This window comes from Anser brachyrhynchus (assembly GCF_964034855.1).
Source record: "Anser brachyrhynchus genome assembly, chromosome: 6".
NCBI classification, from domain to species: Eukaryota; Metazoa; Chordata; class Aves; order Anseriformes; family Anatidae; genus Anser; species Anser brachyrhynchus.
In genome coordinates, this window is record NC_137700.1 from 8,314,126 (window position 1) to 8,335,010 (window position 20,885).

The 20,885-nt window shown below is 37.6% G+C and overlaps 1 protein-coding gene across 3 annotated transcripts in view; it reads left to right on the forward strand.

Annotated features, from left to right (window-relative positions):
- The window catches only part of ADK (adenosine kinase), a 293,154-nt gene that overhangs the window by 257,926 nt on the left and 14,343 nt on the right, over window positions 1-20,885 (forward strand). For all 3 annotated transcript variants that reach the window (XM_080598116.1, XM_080598115.1, XM_080598117.1), the window contains exon 10: window positions 15,642-15,728. In XM_080598116.1, the coding sequence (XP_080454242.1) occupies window positions 15,642-15,728 (87 nt within the window). The remainder of the gene's footprint in view (window positions 1-15,641; window positions 15,729-20,885) is intronic.

A 20,885-nucleotide genomic window follows, 5' to 3' on the forward strand; every position in this document is an offset into this window, starting at 1 on the left:
GAAAGTTTATTTGAGGAACAGCATTGGTTAAATTCTTGTGTGGATGGTCCTTGGCTGTACTGGGAATTACTTGGCTATCAACACTCGGGTCCCACTAACGCAACCTTGTTCATCATATTCCTCTTCCCATGTCTGAGATTCTGGATTTAACTTCAGGTTCCCAGCTTGGTGGGATACATTCATTCCATGTTTCAACACTTTTTTCTGTAACCACGAAAAAATACGTATGCAGGGAAAGGGGGGAAGGGTTAATGACTGCATCCAATCTCTTGATTTTAGCAGCTGGGGCTTTTAATAAACACACCAAAAATTACAAACTCTGGCAACAACATATATGTCATATCTATGTGTGTGCTATAACATTTGTCAGAATTAAATGCTGTGAAAACTATCCTTTTTACAGAGTTGCTCATAACGTTTTTAAACGAATTACTTTTAGTCAGATACATTTTATGACTAGTCTTGGCCCAAAGGGAAGTCTTTGGAAAGTCTGAGCAAAATCAGTTCAGCAATGGAAAAACATACTTTTATATTGAAATATTTGCATAATTCAAAAACAGCTGAAGCTACAAACTTTAAACTTGGCTTGTTTTATAGCTTTAATAGTGGAAAGAAAAACAGTCCAAATTTAAAGAAAATCACTTCAGCATTTTTCAAGTTATGAATGATGAAATCTGGCATGTTCAGGCGCGAACATAGAATTTTCCATTCTTTTTTCCCCCAATGTTTTCAAGACCACCTTTGTTAAGGGCACGTTTGTAATAAGCTCGCTTGTTAGAATATGCAGTAAAGAAATGAAATTGTTAAGGATTCAGGCATTAAAACCTAACTAAAACGAGTTAGGATTTTACTGATTTAATGACACCGCTTACATCTTCAATTTGTGGGATACGTGACTTGAGAATTTTTCAGGAAATGTATTAGCTTTGCAGTGAATGTGGTAGAATGAGAAAGGTACCCCTTAAAAATCTCTTAGTGTACCTCACAAATAGTACATACTGAAATTTCTGAATTTCTATTTGCTATTACTACTTGATAATTAATCTATTTGATAAATTACACAGCATGTGCAATATAGCCAAATTAATACGTGGCTATAAAACTTGCAACATTACCAAATTTTAGAGCCCACTACAAAGCTTTTGATGTTGGAGTAATACTAGGCATTGGCCTCTGCCTGTTATCTGAAACAGGATACCAAGCTAAATGGATGTTGGTTTAATCCACTACAACCAGTCTCAAGGTAATATATGCCCATATGTTCATAAATTAAAAGTTTATATGGGTTTGGATAAAACCAAAACTTGATCTAAATGAAAATAGCAACAGAAGCATGGAGGAGAGTGTGTTTTTATGAATGATGAAACTTCTTGTACTTTGTAAGGGTATGTTAGATCTTGAAGGAGAATTTTTAAACCATTTTGTTTAGAAGAGTTGCTAGAGTTTTTAAGTGCCATTCTTACATCATGATGGTGTGATGCTCCATGCATTTTGGGGGAATAAAAACAAGCATATAATCTAGTCTAAACAGAGGTCAGTAGGTTTTCTTTGTCAGGTTGTGCTGCAATCATAGACCAGCATGTTACCTTGTAAGCTTATCTCTAAAACACAGAAGTATTTATTACTATTGACACTGCTGACATTTTATGGTGGGCCTGTTTGCAGTTCCTCTTTCTGTAAATTACTGGGTATTGTATGTTGTCCTCTAAGCAAGAAAAACTGTTTTTTTTCCTTAGTTCTCATAGCTTTCATGCTCAGCCTTCCAGACAGGAAAAATCCTGACGTGCTCTTTTTATCAGACAGCCTTCCTACGTGTTTACACAAACAAAAGTCGTGTCTTGGGCCTGCAGCTGGGTTATATTACAATGCATGCTCTTTTTCACAGGATTACACACTTTCACTATTCCCTGTCCTGTGATATTCACAAATGTAAAGAAAAATTTAAATACCAAAAATGGATTTAGGAAAAATGGAAATTTTGGTCTGCCAATGGCAGAACAAATGAACCAGAAAGCCCAGTAGAATTATTTTTAGTTTAGTTGTGACTTAAGAAACCACAAAACCTAAATTAATAATGAATGTTTGTTGCTAGGGATTAATGAATAGCAAAGCTGGTAATGCCTTTTGTAACTGAGACCATTCATGATTTCATGCTGTGTGGGAGAGGAGGTCTGAGGATTTTATTAGACAGCTGAAACACATTATTAAAATCAAAGTTCCTGGATACCAGTATCTTAACTGGACTTAAAAGTGTATCAACAATTACATCTCAAAGAATGCATATACCTATGTATGTATATATGTAGATATATATATGTATGTATGTAATGTGTGTGTGTGTGTGTGTGTTTCAGTAATTTCTCATGGATTTAAAGAATAAAATATCTTGCCTAGTCTAACCTGGTAACACAACAGTTTAGCCCAGCAACTGAGAAGAAAGTTAATCACTAGTAATAAGGAATTTTCAAGGCAAAACTGTACCTTTCATTAAACATAGCCTGAATTTCAGGTGCTATAATGAATTTGCATTCTGGCATTCCAAGGAAAAATTACTTCTTTAAGCTGTGAAAAACATGTGTTTGTTGAAGGGCAATAAATATGGGCCCCCATTCCATTCCTTAGGACTTGGCAGTATTTCCTCTTACACAGAAGAATTTCTATATTTTTTTCTAAAATACTAATACATAGATCTAGGAAGTCAATTTTTGTACCATAAGTCTAAAAGGAATTCTTGGAGGCATGACTGTTAATACACAACTCCAGTGGTTGTGTAACATAAATTAAATGATGTTGCCCTTATAGAGTGGAAAAGGGGGAGCAGGACATGGTTGGACCTAAGGTCTACCTAAGCTAGTATCTGGAACAACGTATAGTAGTAGGTGCTTGTAAAAACAGAAAAAATATGTAGTGATACCTCCATGTTACGCTCTCCTAGCTTCCAGCAATCCGTAGTTTGTGACTTTCTGAATCATACAATGAGTGTCAAAGACACGGAGTTGTGAAGAAGTACCTCCTGCTATTTGAATTCAGCCATTTAAGAATGTCACTGGCTATCTCCTGCATCTTGTGTTGCAGTGGTCAGCCGTAGGAGACAAGGAAAAAGGAGACTATAGTATCTATGAACTATATTGGATTAAATTATTGTGGAGCTCCACTCCAAGTCATATTGTGTTTTGAACTTCCATATGGCAACTACAGAGACTGTGGTTCCCAAGGTGGAAGGAAAGTTGCTTCAGGATCAGCCAGTAACATCGTAGAATTGTCTGCAAACCAAACAGCAAAGAAAGAGGGGATAGAGACATAAGTATATTATCAAAAGGGAAATGATCTTTTTGACATCTTGTATTTTGAAAACCAAGTTTTATCATATAATTATATTAAAAGAATGATGAGACAGCAAAATCAATCATTCAGTACTTAGGAAGCACTGGAACTAATGACAGCCTTCCAAATTGAGTTTGTGCTTCTCAGTGGATGTGTAATTCATGCAACTTTGTTGAGGTTATGGCCCTGTTTTCTGAAAATGCCACCTACCTCTCTGTGTGCGCACCAAACATGAAATTCTGGTGACTTCTAGTTTTTCAGCTACTACTATTGCAGCTACAATGATAAGAAAATCCAAAACTCTGGTATCTTATTTTATATCAAATAATTATGCTATAAACTTTTCATTAAGTTTTTGCTCTGTTTCAAGTTCAGCGTTTTCCTTTTCTGTACACACATTCTGTGCTGCCGAAATATCTAGTGTTGTATGCTCTCCATTTCTACTTTAAAACACATGGTTTAACAAACTGAAATCTGAAACCTGTAGTTTAAAGGGTTGCAGTGCATAGGCTTCTCCCCTCCCAACACTTGTGTTCAAATCATACTAATAGGGTAGCTATTTTATGAAAACAGTCAGATAGTAAATTTTTGCAATTCTTTCAACTACCAATAGTTTTTAAGAAATAGATTTTCTCTTTGCGCTGATTTGGTGAGATTATTTTTTTCATTGTAAGAAATTAAATGTATGCCTTGTTCAGCAGGTTTCGTAATAGATCGATAATTTGTTGGCTTAACTTTTTTGTTTTTTCCTGTGGAGATATGGGAAGATCAATGTCTGTAGTGCCCTAGGTCATGATCAATACTTTTAATAAAACTACCTTTTTTTCTTTTCCTTTTTCTTTATTTATTTTTTTACCTTTGTACAGTTTTGCTTTTATTAATGAGCTTTTCCTTTAGTTTTAGACCATTAATGGTTTTCAGATAATGTCATACTGCCCAAGGTCAAGGCCAATCTGAATTTATAACTCTACTTATCAGTGATTAAATCTATTGGATGGGCTTAGATGTGTTAGAAGACATGAGAGTTGGAAGCACTGCTTTGTAGAGACTCAAAGCTAAAAGAAAACAAAAACTCAACCTTTTGGGAGGCTTTTTTTCATTTCACTTTTAAACAAATAACAATTGTCTTATGTATGGATCTTATATTGGCCTTAACATCACAAGTAACTACTGTCGCCTTGACTGCTTCTCAGTTAAAGTTATTAAATGCTCCATATTGAGTCTTACAACATTACATTGCTCATTTTGGAAGATGAGTTTGAAATAAGATACATATCTTTTGTTCATTGCTGAAATTCCGGATGGGAAGCTAGTAACTTATCAAAGTATGTGTTATCAGCTGGAGTTCTTGCAGAGAATATGATATTATTGTCTCTGGGGCTCAGCCCAGTTGCTTTTGAAATCAATGGAAAAATCTCATTAACTTCATTAGATATTGATTATAGCCATGGAGAACTTAAAACACTCATGAATATGAATGGTTTATACGGATCCATGTGTCTTTTTTTGTGCTGTACCTTGTCTGCAAGCTCTTGATTCAATTTTTGTAGTCTACCTAGAGGTTATACAAAAAAAGAACTGTATGTTTGCCGAGAGATTTGATAACATGTTTTACCTTAAGGTATCTTCTTTGCTGTCTGTTACAAATGAGGTGCATAAAAAACTGGACCCTTTGACCACTGGCAGCTAGGCAAAATATCTTTTGCAGAAGATCTTTTTTCCATTATTTTGGCAGTTTTAGCCTTTTTTATTATTATTATTATTAGGCAGTAGTTCACTTCATAGCAAATCATCAGAGAGGAGTTTGAACAGCAGAATCTCCACTCAGGTGCCCTACAGACTCTGATAGCCTATCATCTTTAATTTAGAGATTTTATTTCCCATCTTGTGATTATAGTTGAATGAACATTGTAGAAAAGTTGAAATTGTAGCTATCTGTGTCATGCTTTTGCCATAAATGATGCAACTTATGTTTTCAAGACTCTAATCTTCACCAGCTCAAATAGTCACTATAAAATAATTGCACAGAATGGAAAGAGAGTAAAATGTGGTTATGTATGGAGACCCTAGAAGAAAATTAACTGCTGGAACTGACCCTTTGATTACAAGTTTCTCTGCTGTAGCATCCAGTCTCGGGTAATAGAAGTTGTGGTAAATAGGTGGCTGAATGAAATACAAATTCTTATCTCCAGGAGAGAGAGAGCAGAGATGCTGGCTAGTGGAAGAAGTGGACAGGAGGGTTGGGGGTGAGTTACAATGGGTCCTGCTTTGGGGATTTAGTATGCATTTTGTGTAAGGCCAGAGCTAACACTGGAGGTGGGGTGAGGGAGAGGAGTCAATTGGAATTCTCCAAAACGGTTACCTGTCTAAAAGCGGATTTGTGAGGTTTTATGATCAGTTTGGCTCGGTTATTTCCACAGTAGGTTTTACAGGTAAAGCAAAGTGGGAATGGTTCAAATACCGTATCTGAAAAATAAGCTGTGCACCTTACCCATATACCAGTGACCTGACCTTGACACACCTGAGCATAATATAGGTTAGGAAGTAGCAGTTTAGATGTAAATCCACAAATACCACAAAAATAAAGTTTATGTATTTGATCCTATTTGAATCAAAGTAGGCTCCAGCTTACTTTTGCCAGAGCTATTTTCTTTGATATGAATAAAAAAGTCAGTAAAATAAGCAGACCTGACTTACAGTATGTAAAGACAGCAGATTTAGTAAATAAGGCAAACATTAATTATTTGTACATTGTTAGGCTTTGGCTATACCGACAGAATGATATAATAACGTTTGTTTAAAAAGAGTACATACAGTCTTCAGAAAACAGATTTAAAGTTTGGAAGGTGACTTCCACTGATTTTGTTTGCTGTACTCTGCTACCCTGTGCCCCCCCCTCCTCCTTCCTTTGTAATCTATCCTGATTCCTCTCCCTGCCACAGTGATTAGCAGTCAAAACTAAATCAGAGAGGAGTCTGTGGAACCAAATATTTATATCCTTGTAATCTGACACTCTGATATTGTACTGTGATCCTGAAAAGATGCCAGGCCATGCATTGTGGCTAATAGCGATTGACCACGAATAAAACTGCAGAGCTTTATTCCAAATTGTTGGCTTTCTAAATTTGATAAGTACATTTCCTAATAGAATATAAAAGTGCAATAAGCTACGCATGCCATCTCTTTCCTCCCCACCTGTCCAATTGCAGAATGCTGTTTGTACAGTATATTGTTGCTGCAGACATCTGAGTAAGAATTTTAGGAGCAGTTGGCTATCAAATGATGGCAAATTTAAAGGTTATGCAAATTATGCCAGTACAGCCCAGCTTGTTTCAGACCTCTTTTCTCTATTATCATATCAATTGAGTCAGCTCATAGTAGACAAAGCAAGGTTATGGGAACCACCTAGAGCATCATGCACCATTAAACATCAATGCAGCATACATGAACATCTGCAACAACGATCTTATTAACAGAGTGTATAACGGAAGGCAATAAACAGCTTTCTTAGTCACTTAATTGTAAAAAATTTAATAACCTAATACTTGCATTATTTATCAACAGCAAGTTGTTCAAAAATATTATGCAATTGTGGTGGATTAGATTGCTCTACCTATTGCACATTGTAAATTACCACACAAATATGAAAATCCATTTGTAAGCAGTTAAATGCTGTATTTAGTATAGTGCTAATGCAATTTTCTTTTAATCTCTGGCACATCATGGGATATAAGTATCTGTCGTTTGGGGTGACATTTTTATATTTGGCTAAAACCAAATATTAAAAATAAATAAATAAAGAGTGTTTATGGATTTTCTGCTTACCTTGACAGCGTAAACAATTAAAAAAATCAAGATCATTTTGAAAGGTAGAATACAAAAACTATAAAGTGGTCTTTGTATCCGCAATCAAAACAGATGCTTAGAGAAACAAAGCAAAGCATGTTAGATTTTCATACTGCAAATGTATGGTGTGTCAGCTTCTGGGCAGTCACCAGTCTGATCTAGAAGATGAGAGCATGTGAAGCTGTGATATTTGATTCCCAATGCCTCCTCCAAGACCCGTTTTTGGTTACCAGAAAACTGTGGGCGTGAGGTGAGAGCTGTGGGAGAAAAGCACCACTCTTCCAGCTTAGCCTGCATGTGCAAAAATGTACAGACATTTAATTATCTAAGAAATGATTTGTAGCTAATTTAGGGCGAAAATAAGCTCCTTCATTTTGGGCCAAATTCTCATTCTAGACTTGCATAATACTGAAAGAGTTCCATTAAAAACAGTGGAGTTGATGTTTTTAACTGGTGTTTTTAAGAGCAGAATGTTTACCCACTGAGATTAGAACAAATCTCAGCCTACACTGCGGTGGCATCTTCTAATAGATCTAAAACCTGCAAAAGCCTGAGAAAATTCATTTAGTAAGCAAGTTTCATTCTTCAAAAATAAATAAGTAGCCTAGGGAGATCTTAATTAAAGGCAATAGAGAATTTACAAATACAGCATAAGAAGAAAAAAAAAATGTAAAAATTCTAGATCAGAGCTCTGAGTTAAAAGGATCAAAAATACAAATTTCTACATCTACCTTGAATATTTAAAGGCAGTTTAAATTTCTAAAATTCCTGTGGCATATCTACCTCAACAATGTCCAACTAGCATCCAGTCAATTAAAAAAAAAAGGAGAAATATATTTATACATTAACTTATTTTTAGTAATGTTTGTAAGGAAGGCTCTCTTTCATTTTGATGGACTGATTGTATTTATGAAACTAGATATAAATTTTCCCAGAGGAAAAAGCTCCTTCAGAACTGCTCTGTAGTGACCTAATGCTCACTCCTTCTCTCTTCAGTCTTACTGATGCTCAAGTAAAATAGAAATGCCTTGGGCCTATTTCTGCCTCCACTGACGACCCATGCTTCTCAGATTATCATGTAGCATAAACAAAGCTGTCATGTAACATGGCATTTATTTAAACGATGTGATTTCTGTGTTCACCGCTGTGAAGCTGAGGTATAGCTAAGAAAGCCTGCAAGTTTTGACAGGTGTGTTTGCCCCGTTAGGGCAATATGCTTAATGTATAAAAAATGTGAGGCATAATACAGTGGTTGTCCTGCTCAAAATCAAATTGTAATGCGTTTTTCTACAGCTTGTTTTAGCCAATGTCCTGATAAGCTTTTTGACCAGATTATAGATCAATATTTGTGAAAATTCTCCCATAGGACAGTGTTTTGATGGTCCAGCTGTGCAGTAATTTCGAGTATGTCTGTAGAACAGCATGAAATGGAGTACAAACATATGTGCTTTCTTGCTAGCATGTGGGTCAATGCAAGCAGAAAGTGAAGTACATGGTCTGCTTTCTTAGCTGAAAGATACTTCATTTTTGCACAGCCCATGGAGCCAAGTTTCAGAAGGCTGAAGAATGTGTGTGAGCTAGAACATGGGTCAATGTAACTTGGGCATACATATGTGATGTATTCTGTGCATTAGATATTGAAAATTGAAATTCCATCTGTCGTCATTTGTACTTGTTTTCACTACCTGAGCTACCTACTTGTGGATGGAAATAGAGATTTGTTTATATCTTCCATTCCCATATGTAGCTTAAAGAGTAGTATTTCTTTAGAGGGTTTATTTGTTGGGTTTTTTTGGTTGGTTGGTTGGTTGGTTTGGTTGGGGTTTTTTTGTTTGTTTGTTTTGTTTGTTTGTTTTGGTTTTTTATTTTTAATGATGAAGTAGGATGTACACCAGTCAAGCCAAATCATGTAGGATTTGCAGGGTGGGAGCAGAGGTCAACATTTGTTGATATCCAAGGCCAGATCTGTTTTTGTGCCACGCTGCACTTTCACTGAGGTGGCTAGACTGATTGTGCTGAAGCTATACCGACATGCAGCCATCGTTACGCCAAGGGGACCTGTTCTCATGGGAGGCTAGGGTCACACCATTCACGGATTTCGGTTATTGTAACCCATCTCCTTCTTCAGGACTGATTTTGATCTGAGCTTTTCCTTGTAATTTCATAGTGTTCAATCAGTGAAACAGTTACAGAAGTTCTGAGTTTTCCTTATTTTGGGTGTCTATGAGTTGATACTCTTTGCCTTTCCTGAGTCTTCAACCCCTTTCCATTTGCAGAGATCACAGGAAAATGATGCAGTTCTGAGCACTGCCTTACGTCTTCAGCAGCCGCACTGAGTTAGAGGAGTGCATTTTCTGGCAGTTCAGTGGGCGCAGTTTCAGCTCCCTCTGAAATGTGTGCCTAGAGGGCAAATGGCAATACTCATGTGTGCTCGGAAGGGCTTCCTCAACAGAGTTCATTGCCATTCTAAACGTTAAACATTGTGACACATGCCAGAAAAATTCATCGGGTTGTTCTTTAGGGCAGTTTTTCCATATATGTATGTATGCATTTCCTTATTTAATATAGCACCAATCTGAAGCAAAACTGTAGTGTTTTCTGTTGACCTCCACTCATTCCCCCATCTTTACATGCAGTCATAGTGTTTTGTTTACTTGTGCAAACAAAGAATTGTTCAATATGAGAACTAAAACAGAACGTCAGCTCATGGCATTGGCAATGATGGTACAGGCAATATCAAAAGCTAAGTGGATCCCATTACCTATATAAAGTAAACAAAACACATTCGGGCCTATAAAAGCTATTCATGCGTATTGGTTGACACAGTTACTTTTTGTACAATTATAACTAGGTACAGAGTTCTGGGTCTGATCTCATGCAGGTATAAATAATAATAGTTTCATAGAATAGAATTGTTTGGATCGGAAGGGACCTTAAAGATCATCGTTTCCAAGGAGCGGTGCTGAAATGACGGGAGTGCAGACCTTGTCACATGTAGGTTCAGTGGCTATATGCTGAGTGCAAGAATACTGTTGAATTTTACATCATTGCTAATAGTTGATGTGTATGAATTCCTTTGGAGAAACCTTCTTTCCCCTATTAACTCCAATCCTATGAATCACACATAAATGCTGTGAATATGACTTCTGAATAAAAATACTCATGACTAAATGGGACAATGCATGTGTCTCGGCAGAGCAATAAAGGGAAGACAAGTCTCACTGAGCATCTTTGGATTAACTTTTACCTCCTAAGAGAGAGAGAGAAAGTGGGGTCTGCATACCGTCATTCATGCTATAGATACCTGTAGGATCATGAGTAGAGCAGTAGAAAATACAAAATCTTTGGCATATTCTTTCTCTGTTTGTACTGCAAATGCATTGCCTCTGAGGGACAGTTCTTTGCATCCTGGCTTCTATAGCTATATGTACTTACTTAGTTTTGCCTAGCAAGCTGCAAGAATTGTAGCCTAATTGCTCTATTTGGGCATTTTATTACGGAAATAAATTTGAATTTATATTAATTTTATCATACCATATACATATAAATGCTTTATAAATGACAACTACTCTCTGACTTGTTTTGAGTAATGTTCATCATAGCAGTAAAGGCCCAACTTCTTCACTATTCCTTGATATAAAGCTTTCTTGGCTACATGCTGAATTTATTTGAATACAGAATCATTCATTGTGTATTATTAAAATATTTGATTAGAAAGATCTGAAAGCATGTGGCTGACTTACATTTTTCTTGTTATAGTATTTAACTGCACTGACTTGCACAAACAAATTCCTTATTTTTCTGACAAGCCCTTCATAGCTACAGCACCAGGCAGAACAATGCACAGAAATAGCTGGAGGAGAGGGAGATGCTGGCATGCAAAACAAGGCAAACTTACCCGGCACACAGAAAGTGCCAGGGGGCCCGTAGCGCTCACACAGTACAGCTATCTGAAAGTCCCAGCCCGAAAATGCAGGATCTCATTCTGTTTGCCTTGAAGTGACAGGCTGAATCAACACAGCCAGGTTTGAAATACATCACTATTGGACATTGTAAGGATTTCTAAGTAGGGGTTCAGTGCCCAGCACCCTGGCCCATGTTGCCTTACCACTGTGGACAGAGCTGTGCTAACAGTGATGGGAGAATTACAGTGTCTATTTGATTTACATATCAAGTGTGGTATCTCTATGTGAAATAAAGCAACAGCAGTTGTAGTTTCTACTGTAGAAAAAGAAACAGGAGAAAATATTATGCTGCTAATTTTAAAAGATGCATTTAATGTGCTGAAGAAGGTACAGAGGCTTAGAGCCTTCAGGCTACTGGTTTTACCTTCTGGAGCGAGGTAAGAGCTCAGAATCGGCCAGACTGACATGGGTTTGTTCCAAATACTTTTCTCATTACTTCTTACCTTATAGCTGTACAGAGACGTTTATAGGTTTTGAGCTTAGGTTTCTATGTTCTGTTAAGTTCTTCCTGTCCTTTTTTTTTTCCTTTTTATCTGTTTTTGGCCCCCGATCTAAAGAAAATGAGAGAGGATGGGGGTGGGAAGGAGATGGGACAGCATTCTGTTTCACAGTTGTTCCTTTCCTTTTTTACAAGTTAAAGCTTACAAAAGAAACATGAATGTGTCTCCATCTTGTAAGCATCTGTACTCCTACTATCAGCCCTTGGATCAAAAGCTTATTTGAGGAAATAGCTAGACATTTTTGTATGTATTTTAGAACTCCCTTCTTACTTTTATTTTAATACAAAATTATGGACACTCCAACATGTTGCCCATAAGAGTTCTGTTACAGGTAATTAAATGTAAGTTTACACATTTAATCTACTTTTAAGAGCAAGAGAGACTGGTAAATGACACAGTTAAGGAAAGCACTCAACCTAATTGGATGTAATGATTGCTTGCTGGTGTTTATTACTGTACTAAGAGTAGACGTGTAGTCTGTGATTCTAATTTGGTTTAAAGACAGACCTGTAGTATTTGCAGCTATCATCAGAATTCGATTGTTTCAGTTAACATCATGAAAAAGGTTTGTGTTCAGCTGGGAGGTTAAATGTACCAGGATGGTGGGAACACTGTTTTTTTGGTTAGTATTGTTCCCCTATTATCGTCTCTCCAGACTGTTTTACCTACGAAAATATCTTAAGCTAGATATGCTGGTGCATATTTTTGCCTGAGGAAAACAAAGATAGATTTCACATCTTTACGTACATAATGCAACAAATTAGCAATAACTAAATTTACCAGTGAGATGATTCCTTCTGATTTATCAGTGAATATTTTCTTCAGCCTATGAATTCAGTACATTAACTTTTGATTATTTCCAAATCATTCTAAAGCAGTTGAGATCCTCAGCAGTGTAAAATCAGTGAGGGAGCTGAATCAAAGTCACAAGATTTAAGATTTCATTAATGCTTGTTACTAAAACTTTCCTAATTATACACACCCTTTTGCAATTTACACTTCCAATTCTGGGCTTCCAGCAAATGATACCAAACTGGAATGTGTTGTATCTGAGTGTGTTTACCAGAGAAGATATTTGTTGCTTAAAAATAGAACATTGGATTTTATGCCCAGAGGAGCAGCACTTGGATTTCAAAACACTTATGTAATTACTCTTTATTTCATAAGCTCTCAGAATGATAAATGAAATCAGAACTGACTTAGAGATGCAAGGCCACTGATGACCAATGCGCTTAGCCAAGGTGTCTCTGTTTACTATGATGGATTTGAGCATTTTACAAAATAATAGATCACATACAGAAATGAAGTTAAAGTAACATTAAAGTCACAAAAGCAAGGATATTCAGAATGGAGACTTGTGCTTCATCTTAATTCACCCTGTTGTGCCTAGTTGTTACAAGACACAGATCAATGAAAGATGTTAGCTATTTTTATCCTATTACGCAGACATTGCAAGGTAAATTAATGGCAGCCTTAATTCTAAGTGACTTCATTTATTGTGAAGGAAAGAAAAAACCTCAGTATTTTGTTCTGTCCTTCCATATGTTAACTATTGTTAGCTTATAGTAGACTCTACTATGCTAGTAGAAGTTCTCATAAGGTTAAAGAAAGATAATTTACTCTCTTGGACGTGTGCAATATGTGCAGGTGGTAATACCTTTATCATATACTACGTGCTCCAAAGCCGTGTCAGCTGCTTCTGAAACTTCAGTATTTCAAAATATAAGATTATTACCTCTCTTGAAATAGGTAATGTTATAGAAAAAGGGGGATGGAATGTGTGGTCCAGGTAGAGATGGCAGACAGGGCAGAAAAAAAGATTACTTTCATATCAACAGAAGTCATTGACGTGTTTCGGTTTTTAGACCAATTCAGTTACTTACAATTACATCCACTGCAGGAAGAGTAAAATAAGAGCTCACAGTGCAATACTCACCTGAATGTACTAGAGGGAGCTGAGTGAAGGAGTCAAGACAGAGGAGGAAAATAAAGGAGAAAGATGATAGTGTGAACTTTCGTCTGTGGAACTTTTCTTGAACGGAGAGTCTTATTTGATGCTGAGACCCATTTACAGCAGTCTAAATATAATGCCCGTGCATTGTTCATTCTCTGTGCCCAAACACATGCATTTGTATGCATATGCAAGTGTCTGCTGTGTACTTAACGTAGAACATCTGTGTGTGCCCAAGCAGATAAGTTTATTACAATGTGTCTTCAACAGATTTATCACTTTGTTCATTGTTCTAGCATTATCTAGAGGCAATCTTATATATCTTCTCATGAAATGGATGAATACACTCTGCTCTCCTGGCAAAGTTTAATATAAGACCTCTCTTTCTTGATTTCCAATTCAAATGAATCCTGTTAAAATTACTGAAAAATGTTACTTTTGAAGACTATCTTAAGAGTACAATACAGCATCAAAGTAGATTTCTAAGTAGCTTTCTTAACAGTATAGAGAGCAGGATGCACTGAGAACTGACTGAAACCTGTTCTTTAATTGGAATATTCATCTTATGGTTTTCATTACCCTTTTTCCTTTGCCTCTCATGGATGGTTGTTGCTAATGCTCCCCTCCCCTCCCCTCCTGGTGGGCCAGCCAACAGTTCCCTCTGGAGGCAGCATCATTATATCTGCCTGGTTCACTTAGTGGCAGATGGTGAAGAGCAGTAGAGCTGATACACTGCATTTCACAGAAACCAGGATCCTTCTGGTACCTCTGCAGCATACGCAGACTTGCCTGATTTGAGACTGTGAATTCTTCATATGCTTCCCAAACTAGGTTTCCTTGTTTGCTACTGTGTATGTCAATGTGAGAGCGATTTTTATGATCTGTTCTGTTGCTGGACAGTGAAGAAGCTACTTGTCTCCAGCTTTTAGCTGCTGGAGGATCTACTTCCCATTTTATTTTTTTTTCCCAAAATTAAAGGATGACAGCTCTGATGGTTTTCATTTTCACTGGTTGACAGGCTTTTCTTCCCCCTCCCCTTTTTTTAATTCCTGCTGTCTGCCAAAGGACAATCTGTTTGCTCTGAGACAGTTTAATGCATACTGACTACCAGAGGCAGAACTTCCATTGGCTCTGTTACAGGGGTAATTTACACTTTAACAAGGTATTGTGACAAGGTGGTAATTATATTTTTATCACGTCATTATGACATTACCACCTGGAAAGCCATAGCTGATTAATTAGTGGTATATATTAAATTTATAACCCTCGAACTCTAAAGTTATCATACCTAAGTGGTGTAATTATGTTGAACTGTGGTGTGGCAGTGAATTGAGGTGAAGATGCTGAGTATCCACCTATTGCAATAGGTTTAACAAGTGCCAGTAGAGGGCAGGGAGCTGCAGAGAAGGACATACTTTTTTAAAAAGAAATAAGGAAGAGAATGAAGTCGTTGAAATCTTGAAGCCAAATCTAGTCAGCTGGAGAGTTGCAAGCCTCCTTACATATATGTGTTTTTTAAAAAGATGTAATTTGAGAGCAGTCTGATATACAGTAGTTCCTGCTCTTCGTTTCACTTTAGCTAGCTCACGTGTGTTTTGTTTTTTGCAATGTAGCAATTTCTTTGGAACTTTTGGAGGCTCAGACTGGCTATTCTGGAGACTACATCACCTCTCTGCAACTAATAAGAAGCACTGTTTTTGGCAGGATGAGCTTTTCTTAGTCTTGTCCATATGTCCATGTGTTTTATGTTGTTCCTCCCAGTTTAGTTCTTTTCTCTTGCCCTTAATATTAGGAGATAAAGAAAAGGAATGAGACCGAAATTAATGAATGAAAACGTCCACAACAAATAGCTTGATCAAATGTATTCCCATATCCCTCTGCAAAAATACTGCATTGCAGATTATTATTATTATAAACCAAATCTGTTTTTGTCCAAATTACTATGTTGTGTTATAGAGTCAGAGCTTCAGTTTTGATTTTTTTGTCACTGTTTGGTGTGCTTTTCTACGTCATATTTGTAAGCTGCTGATGTTTTATTCTCTCTTTCCGTTATAGAAAATGAAGTAGCTACTTTCCCTGTGTTGGTGAGTGATCAGAGTGAAATCGTGGATACCAATGGAGCTGGAGATGCATTTGTTGGAGGTATTTCTTTCTTCACTCTTATTTGGAGATTGTCCTATTATTCTCTGTATAAAATCTACCATTTTTTCATTCAACTATCCCATAGAATTAACTTCATTCTTTTAGAGCTTTTCTCTGCATTCTGAACTTATGGGATTCAATTAAGTTCTGATTTTCAAATGGAAAGTGCGTTCTATTACTTTAAAGATGATATGCAATTATGCTATACTCTGGTCGTTTTCATGAGATTAATTGTGTCTGTCAGACTGTTGCATAAACAAGCTGCATCAAGTACTATATAGTGTACAGAAATCCCTCCTGGCTTAAATGTTAACACATTGTTGTTCTTTAAAACAGGTTGTAGTGAATATTAAACAGTATGTTAATAAGTGAGCATAATGTCTTCTGATCATGTCGGTTTTGGTAGAACATCTGCTTCCAATACAATTATTTGGACATCAGAAAAGAACACAAAGGGTTAATTTGTTAAAACAAACCCAGAAAATATCTGGCATTGCTTAATATCCATTTGCAAACTTACTATTTTTTTTGGCATAAGCTCTAAGGAAAAAAAAAATAGGATGTTATGTCTATGCCTGTTTTTAAAAACGATTCAATATAAGCCAAAAAACAATCTAATCCAAAAGTTCTGTCATTCATTGTAACCTTCATACATGTAGTTCTGTGATGCCCTATTGCATCCTGAAGGCTCTGATATCCAGGACACAGCAGCTTTAAGGAGCTCCATTAGTCACTAATTTACTGGAAACATTACCAAAGAGACTTTATAAACAGAAATGCAGCGCTCAGTCTTGTAGCCATGAAGGGGATAACAAGCAGCGTGTTAACCCAAATTAAAGCTTCAGAATTGAGTCCCACTTCAAGAAAGTATTCAAAATAAGCTTTATCTTAAGCATGTGAATAGTTCCATCCCTACTCAATACATCACTTCAACCTATGATAAATTTTCAGTATACACTTAAATCTGGCTGAAAATAGGAATGTTATTATTCTTTTGCCTTGGTGTTTTCATGAATCAAGAAGGGCAGGAAAAGAGGAAAACATGTTAGGTCATGTTATTCATACACCTTTTAATGTATACTTGTGATTTAGGAACAATTGAGATTGACAAATAAAGACTAAATTTGAACCAGTAAGTAACAGTGACTATCAACATAAATTAGATCTTCAAGTGCTTATCCTCATATACATGTGCTCTGTGTATCAGCTGTGCCAGCAAGCTGCTGTTCTTGTCATGAAAACGGAAAAGATCTTGCCTGTTTTGTTTTCAGATCCTAAAAATAAAATAATACTGGGTAGTACTCAGGTGGTCAATATGGTAGACACCAACCAAGCTTTGCCTCAGCAGGAAGCAGATTTTCATGACTGCCACATTTATCTCAGATTGTATTTATTCTCATTTCTTCAGATTTTAGGCATTATATGGAAATCGGGACTTTTATGGTTTTTTAATAGTCCTGCTTCTTTCCTGGCTTTGCTGCAGGAAGACTGTTATGACTGATCAGGCTTTAAGAACTGCCTGGTCTCTCATAACCTTTCCTTTTCCCTAGTGGGAAAAGTTCCCTAGTGGGACCCTAGTGGGTCCCTGCCTTAGCTGCTGTTTTTCTGTAGAAAGATAAAACGTTAACTTCAGTAATTTTTCAGAACATACTGGATGGACTGGCTGATAGAAGCCAAATCAGACCCCATTCCAAACTGCTCCCTTCCAAGGAGTTCAGGCATACCTGGCCAGGCTGGTCTTGGATCAGTTGTGAGATGGCTTTCTCCAAGTGTCTAACAGTGGATTTCAGAATTTTGGGGGAAAACAATGTGAAAAATGCTAAATTTGGGAAGAAAGGAAAGAGAATGGCTCTTCTGAAAGATCAACTCCCCTTTGTCTTCCTAAGCCTGTTGAGATAACCTGCGTGGAGACAGCAAGCTTCAGTGTATTTGAGGGGAATTAGAACAAAGATCCTGTATTACTATTTATGGACATGAATTATTTTCCTCACTTGCCCTACAAATAGCACTTAGGCATCATCGGATGCTTTTTGTATAGCATTCAAGTGCAATGCAGTGTAATGTAGCATGGCACTGTACAGTTCTCCCTCTTACCATAACAGGTAAGGAAAGGAGCACAGCTGTTTTTTCCTCTGTAAAGGAATTTGGCTCAGCAGTTGCAAGTCTCTGAATTCTCATTGCAGTTAGATCCTTACCTGAATATTGGTATGTGAGCTTAGGTTCTTCTTGCACCGTATTTCACTCTGCTATGACTCAGAAACCAACATGAGCTTTTGAATACTCACACTTCTTCCATTAGCTTCTGAGCTATCTTAGTTCTCCTCTGTCACCCCATAAAAAATAAATTGGTCACTTATTCTCCTCAGAGAACAGATTTTCCCGAGCTTAGTCCAGATGGGAGATTTGGGAGTCATAACAGTCTAGGTACACAGCTGATTCTAGTCTTACATACTGTGGTCTCCTTCTTCATGGAGTCATTTAATTTTCTTTCCCATATGTAGGAAATGGGATACTGAACTGGATAGGCTTTGATTTGGTCTGTGTTTCATTTGGGGGGAATGTCTGTATTTTATCTATATCACACTTTTCATGTGTTTTCAAAGTATGTATTTGCAACAGGAAAAGTTCTTTATTGTCTCCTTACCAGAAAACCCTACACAGTAATGTGGGTAGTAGTAGTTAACATATGTATCTTCTGTTGATGCTAGCATTGTGCCAGATGTCGTGTTTTAGTCCTGACAGAATTTTTATAATGGAAGGTTATATATTCTTTTCAGTGTTTTCCTAGTTTCTTTCTTTGATTGAGGTTTTTATCAAGCTATTACTACCCAGGCAACAGTACTTGAGTACCAGAGCTGTTGACTCATTTGAGGTTGGAGAGACCTTGCAGAGAGATCTTGACAAATTAGAGAGCTGGGCAATCGCCAACCATATGAAGCTCAACAAGAGCAAGTGCTGAATTCTGCACCTGCGATGGGGCAACCCTGGCTATAGCTACAGACCGGGGGATGAGAGGCTGGAGAGCAGTCCCACAGAAAGGGATCTGGGGCTTCTGGTCAACAGCAAGTTGAACATGAGTCACCAGCGTGCCCTGGCAGCCAGAAGGGCCAGATGTGTCCTGGGTGAATCAGGCACAGCATGGCTAGCCAGCTGAGAGAAGGGATTGTCCTGCTCTGCTCTGCACTAGTGCAGCCTCACCTCAAGCACTGTGTGCAGTTTTGGGCACTACATTATAAAAAGGACATAAAACTATTAGAGAGTGTCCAAAGGAGGGCTACGAATATGGTGAAGGGTCCAGAGGGCAAGACATATGAGGAGCAGCTTTGGTCCCTTGGTTTGTTCAGCCCCGAGCAGAGCAGGCTGAGGGGAGGCCTCATGGCGGCCTGCAGCTCCCTCACGAGGGGAGCGGAGGGGCAGGCGCTGAGCTCTGCTCTCTGGGGACAGTGACAGGACCTGAGGGAACGGCATGGAGCTGTGACAGGGGAGGGTCAGGCTGGGGGTTAGGGAAAGGTTCTTCACTGAGAGGGTGGTCGGGCACTGGGACAGGCTCCCCAGGGCAGTGGTCATAGCACTGAGCCTGCCAGAGTTCAAGGAGCGTTTGGACATTGCTCTCAGAAACATGGCTTAATTTTTAGGTACTCCTGTGAGTACCAGAGGTAGGACTCAATGATCCTTGTGGGTCCCTTCCAACTCAGGCTATTCTTTGATTCTAGATATAATATTTTGATTTTAGTATCCTTGCAATAAAGTGTTTTGAAGTTCATCCCGTAACTTAAAAATGCACTCATTGTTATACTATACTCTCCTAGAAACATAGTCCTTCATTCAAACAGTAGAGAACAAGAGTGCCCTGGCAAAGCTTTCCCATACCGGGAAGCTTTTGAGATCGGTATATTAACATGACTGAGCAGTGGTTTTGTTGGCACACGGTGTCTTGGCTGAGAGGAAAATGTGGGATATAATGAGAACTAACCCCATCAAGCAGGTTTTATTTTACATGAGGAGGTCAGGTTTGTTAGGCTTTATCGTATTTTGAGAGGTCTTTCACTGAGGCACTCTTCCAGAAGTTTAACTCACAGTTTGTAAGGAAATTCCATCTCAACAATTATGCCAACTTGGCAGGTCACTCCTTATGTATTTCTCCATGTGAAAGTGGAAAATAAGAAATCTGGTGGTTTGTTCTGTTTTATTTTTTCTAGAACCTATCTAACTACTGACAGCCATTAAACTTAAAAGTCATGAAAAAGTTTAAAGATACAAAGTTTCTGGGCGCTTTTAACTCTGTGAGTTGATTCATGAGCTGAGCAGTTCCATACTTCAAACTTCTGGCCTCCAAGGAGAACTAGCTTACTCCAACAGCAAGCAACAAAAAATAAACTTCATTCTTCAGTTGAAATGTGATTTTATTAAGTTGGCACCAGGAATATCTTCGAATTTCTTACCTCTTACCACAGGCATCAAGTCACCTGCCATTCACGCTGGTGCAGTGCATGAATGAGATATCAGGTTTTAAAATGGCTGCAGGTAGCTTTATGCTAAAAATACTTCTCTAAACAACACTAATGGAGTTCTGCCTTTACTGCTTTTCAACAACACTACTACCTTCTAGAAGCTTAAACAATAATTACTTCGTAGCATCTCAGCACCTCCTATGGATTTCAGGGGTGCCACAGATTTTTCTGTTATAAATCCCTGAGATACTCATAAATTAAAGTTGCAAGTCCATCTCCGGGTTCTGAGGACATTGACAAATCACTTGAGCTTCGCTGACCTGGCTTATGACACAAGAGTTCTCTAATGGAATTACAGCCTTATTTTGTAGAGTTTGTGGAACATTCTGTTACTCATTAAATTACCATTTATTTATTGCTAGTCAGCCCCGTTTTGAACTTCTGCAATAATGTTAATCAGAGTATATTTAATGGCAGTAAACATACTGAAACACAGACAATTTTAACATCCTGTATTTTCCCTTATGCTATCCTGCTCTCTTGAACTATAGTAAGGTCTGCTTTCTGTTTGGACTCCTCTTTGTCATTGCCACCATAACCAATGAAAACAATAAGAATCTTTTCTGATAATAGCTGTCGTTGTGCCCTGCAAAATCTCTGCCTCTAAGTGGAAGTGGATCAAGAATCCATAATAAATGAATAGCAG